Genomic DNA, 4,277 nt, shown 5'->3' on the forward strand with positions numbered 1-4,277 from the left:
CGAGTTTGTTTTCGATATTCGATAACTTGCCCCGTTTCCAAGTAATCGATTTCCCAATTGTGTTTTGCAATTTTGGTATATAATAAGAGCTAGAGTCAGCAGACTTGACGTGTGCTTCTATATATATCAAGTATCTTTAATTTTATAGCTATTGCCACCTCCCCGCCTCATAGCTATATATCAAGTAAAAAGACTAATTTATGCTGCCCACAAATATAAGCCACAATTTCAATACAAATGACTTTTCCATAATACACCAATATTCGATAGTACAATATGATTTACTTTAGAAAATTTCATCAAGATCAGTTAAGAAACACAGAAATGATCAAAGAAAACGTGTTTTGACTTTTCTCCTATCAGCGGCAACAATCGCAAATTCCAAGAATTTCTGTATACATGTAAACACACACATTAATGCGCGACTTCTTGGAATTCTATCAACTGCATTTCAATTGCGATTGTATTGTTTTCTGTGCTGCTATTTTAATTCGTTTTTTTTCATCAAGACTCAATTATTGGTGTGGTTGTTGAGTAGAGGAGGCGGTAAGTAGTGCGGTCTGTTGCGAGTTCGAATCGGGTAAACTTTTTTTTTTTTTTGGCTGGTGCGGCTGTTGATTAGAAGCGGCAGCAAGTAATGCGGTCAGTTACGAGTTCAAACCCTGCCAAGGGAACTTTTTTTTTTAATTTTTCTTCATTAATATTAAAACAAACGAGCGCGTAGCGCCTGCTGCATTTGGGGTTGGAAGAAGAGGGTTCAGGGTATCCCCTAGTCGGGAGCTCCCGGCTAAAACCTCTTACTTGTTTTTTTTTAATTTATTTTTATTACTGCTAAAGCAACCGAGCGCGTAGCGCGAGATGTATTTGTTGTTGGAATAAGAGGGTTCAGGGTATCGCCTTGTCGGGAGCTCCCGATTAAAACCTCTTACTTGTTATTATGATTTGGGCCTGTTGAACTTAGCCTGGATATACGCCACTTTCAAGATTTAAAGGCTTAGCGTCGAACAAATTTTTTTTTATACAAACATTCGGTCTGACGGATATTTACCAAAAAAATTACTTTTACTATGTGGATGATTATAAAACAGGTGTTTACCAGAACTTCTTGGAAATAAAAACATAAAGAAAATTTCGTATTCTGCAATTGAAACGGATCTTTTACAAGTGTCTTTTGCTAAACAGTTGTTACACGTTGCTACTAACAAATGGTATTGTTTCAGAATTCTAACACGAATTTTTCCTTAGTGGTGCTAGTATTATTGAGAATTTGCACTATAAGCAAATTTATGATCGAAGAGAGTGCGAAAAGAACGTGCTGGAAAGTGTTAAGGCAAAGATGGAATTAATACGAGCCAGCAACAGAGAAAATTACAAAAGTAAGTGTTATTGTCAAAAAATGTTTACTAATATCTTAATTTTTTAGAGGCGAATGCTACTAGACAGCATTCGGAAATCGATTCGAGTGAGCATATAAGTTCGCAGGACGATAATATTAGCGTATCATTACAAAACCCAATAAAAACTGTTAAATCAAAATCTATAAGCTTAACACACGCATCACCACCTAAAAGGCGAGACTTACGTCTTCATCCGCATGCAGTGCGTACTGGAGACTACTATATGTTTGAGGAATATAATGATATTGATGAACCTAATTTGTACGAAGAGTATGACTTTCTGGAAAAAGAGGACACACGTCAAATGCTTATATATGTATAAACTGATTGTTTTTAATCAAATCTAAGCGCTAATGTTTTCAGTCACAGTCTAAAAAAAAATTGGATCACGGACCGTCCCACGGCAGTAGCGGTAATATAAACGACTATAGCTCGGATTCTGAAATTGACTTCGAAACGCATCCAATAATTAAACTAACCGCTGAACTTATTATGTTAGTGACGTTTCGGTTAAACCGGCTATCCCGTAATTATCGTTTTGTGCACAAGGTACTCTCGGCAGAGAAAAAGACGTTACAAGACATTAGTACAATGAACCGACTTGGACTAGTCAATACTGCAGCGATGTTCAGCTTTTTAAATCAATCACTTTACGAGTGAGTTTGCATTAAATTGGATACACTTAAGTCTTATTCGATTTCATTTTCTCTTGCTCATGAGATTTGAATATAATGGGCTAAGTTGTTATATTCTTTATCTGTATAACTACAAATACAGTACCAATGATATACATTTATTGACTTAGCGCTGCCGCAAATAGCTTAACATAAAAAGTCACTTATTTTTGTCTGAATTTTTTTTTTTTAATATAGCAAACAGTTGGATGCTATTAATACTCCCCCAAAAGAATCGACGTTTGATTTGATATCAAAGAGCGAGGATTTTACGACACTTAATCATAATAATTTTGTACAAATGTTAATTTCTTTGTGGTATGCAATTATCGCCAATACGGAAGTGGTCAGCTATTTGGCTGTATTTGTCAACCAGGCTGCAAACTCCTCAATAATTTCATTACCAATGCCTTTTCTGGTCCTTTACTGGGGTGCCCTTACATTACCGCGTCCAACAAAGAATTTCTGGGTTACTCTTATCACATACACGTTGGCAATGATTTTTTTAAAGTGCATAATGCATCAAAAAATTGTTCTTGACCCCAAGCTTATAAAACTAGCCAAGACAACAGATTTTGAGCTTTTTTCAAAACATGGCAAAGCGGTATATGATCTTTTGCTCTTGGTTGTACTATTCTGGCACCGCTATATGCTGAAAAAACAGGGAATTTGGAACATACCAAGATCGGAAACGGACCCGGTACCACTAAACCAAACCAGTAAGTCCCTTCTGAAATTTATATTTATTTCTAGTATACATATTAACACAAACTCTTAAGATAGCAAAACTTTAAGCAAGGAACGACCAACAGATATTTTAAAGCGACTAAGGTATATTTATTTAATCTTTTACCTTAATACCTGATTAAATTAAAGCTATTTAAGGGAAGAGTCAGGAAGTGAACCTAAAGAAACTACTGCCTATCGTTCTAACACAAGTGAAATGGAACGGGATATTGATGACTTACTACGACCAGGAATGGAAAATAAATATGTCTATCATAACATCGAATCAGAGAACTATCGTTTTGCCATGAAAAGTTTAGAGTAAGCAAAGCTTAAAATAAAGTTTAACTTCGGGGTTCCGAACAAATAAAACTTGCAGCCTCATTAAAAAAGATTAAATATCTTCCGAACTGATCCAAAATTAAATACACCTATATTCTATGGTAAGCCCTCTTTAGTTTTCAAGTTTTTCACCCTGTATCTTTTAAAAATTGGTAAAAATGGAATATTGTTTTTATGCAAATGTATGCAACATACTGAAACGAGATTGATTCCGATCATTGATAACTTGCCCCGCTTACACGCAATCGATAAAAATATATATCAAAATCCTGTTTTTTAAACAAAGTTCTGAGGTGTAAGAGGAACTTACTTGTTTTTCCTCAAATATATTTTTATTAAAGCTAGTATCTCTTGAAATATTTAATAACATTATTTTATAAAATGTAAAAAAAAAAAATAAAGTTTATCAATTGAGCTTGTCGTTAGACCTCGATGATTTCGTTTACATTTTATTAAAACTGAAAATTAAAACAAATATTATACAATCCAACCCACAGACACAAAGGTGGACCTTCTTCTGCAATAAATAAATTTTTTCTCGCTTTACTTCACAAGGCACGTTTATCTACAGATGTATATACGTTACTGTTCTTATGTGATTTTATAAATTTCTTTGTCTTGTTATTTGGATTCCCAAAGTTTGTGGTAAGTTGAACAATTGTATCTTTTGCAAGTCTTACTATTTTTAATTATATATGAATCTTTTCTAATTCCCCTCAAAGAATATTAATAATATAACTTCTTAATGTCACTTGTACAACATAAAATCCAAATCATTAACAGACTTGTTATATACTACTGTTCTTGACGCAGACTCCGCTTTGCGAATTTATCTTTTTTTGCTATCTTAACTCAAGCTTAATTTTAAATAATATTTATATGTAATAAAATTGGATTGTCTTGAGGTCGCATGCATTATTATTTTCATCGATTGTCCTGTCTGACTGATTGGTGCATAGCGCCCAAACTAAAGCAAAAACAGAAAAAGCTAGACTGCCAAAATTCGTACAAAAGCATCTTCTCAGGACAAGCGTGAAAATCAAAATTTGAATTTGAGAAAAATTGAGGTCAAAGCTTAACTAGAATGCTGTCATCTAAGCTTACTTTGGCAATGTTAGAAACTAAGCTCCTGTGACTT

At 34.0% G+C, this 4,277-nt stretch overlaps 1 protein-coding gene across 3 annotated transcripts; it reads left to right on the forward strand.

Moving 5' to 3' along the window:
* The first annotated feature begins 1,250 nt into the window (after window positions 1–1,250).
* LOC135432656 (piezo-type mechanosensitive ion channel component-like) lies at window positions 1,251–3,849 on the forward strand. 3 transcript variants are annotated; one of them, XM_064688404.1, is made up of 8 exons: window positions 1,251–1,376; window positions 1,424–1,713; window positions 1,767–2,053; window positions 2,270–2,790; window positions 2,851–2,902; window positions 2,957–3,118; window positions 3,177–3,240; window positions 3,637–3,849. In XM_064688404.1, exons 1-7 carry the CDS (start codon window positions 1,337–1,339, stop codon window positions 3,193–3,195), a joined length of 1,371 nt encoding a protein of 456 aa, XP_064544474.1. In that variant the 5' UTR covers window positions 1,251–1,336; the 3' UTR covers window positions 3,196–3,240; window positions 3,637–3,849. The 3 variants fall into 3 exon arrangements, 2 of the variants coding, with proteins under 2 accessions (XP_064544474.1, XP_064544473.1); XR_010436945.1 differs by lacking the exon at window positions 3,177–3,240 and having other exon boundaries at window positions 2,855–2,902; XM_064688403.1 differs by lacking the exon at window positions 3,177–3,240.
* Window positions 3,850–4,277: the final 428 nt, after the last annotated feature.

Source organism: Drosophila montana, unplaced genomic scaffold (assembly GCF_035044405.1).
Source record: "Drosophila montana isolate Dmon_TW-CO22-7 unplaced genomic scaffold, ASM3504440v1 contig_3212_1, whole genome shotgun sequence".
NCBI classification, from domain to species: Eukaryota; Metazoa; Arthropoda; class Insecta; order Diptera; family Drosophilidae; genus Drosophila; species Drosophila montana.

Coding starts and splice junctions, on each gene's coding strand:
- LOC135432656 (XM_064688403.1), top strand. CDS start 1,337: ATGGAATTAATACGAGCCAGCAACAGAGAAAATTACAAAA. Junction 2,054..2,269: donor TTAAATCAATCACTTTACGA/GTGAGTTTGCAT, acceptor TTTTTAATATAG/CAAACAGTTGGATGCTATTA. Junction 2,791..2,850: donor GGTACCACTAAACCAAACCA/GTAAGTCCCTTC, acceptor CAAACTCTTAAG/ATAGCAAAACTTTAAGCAAG.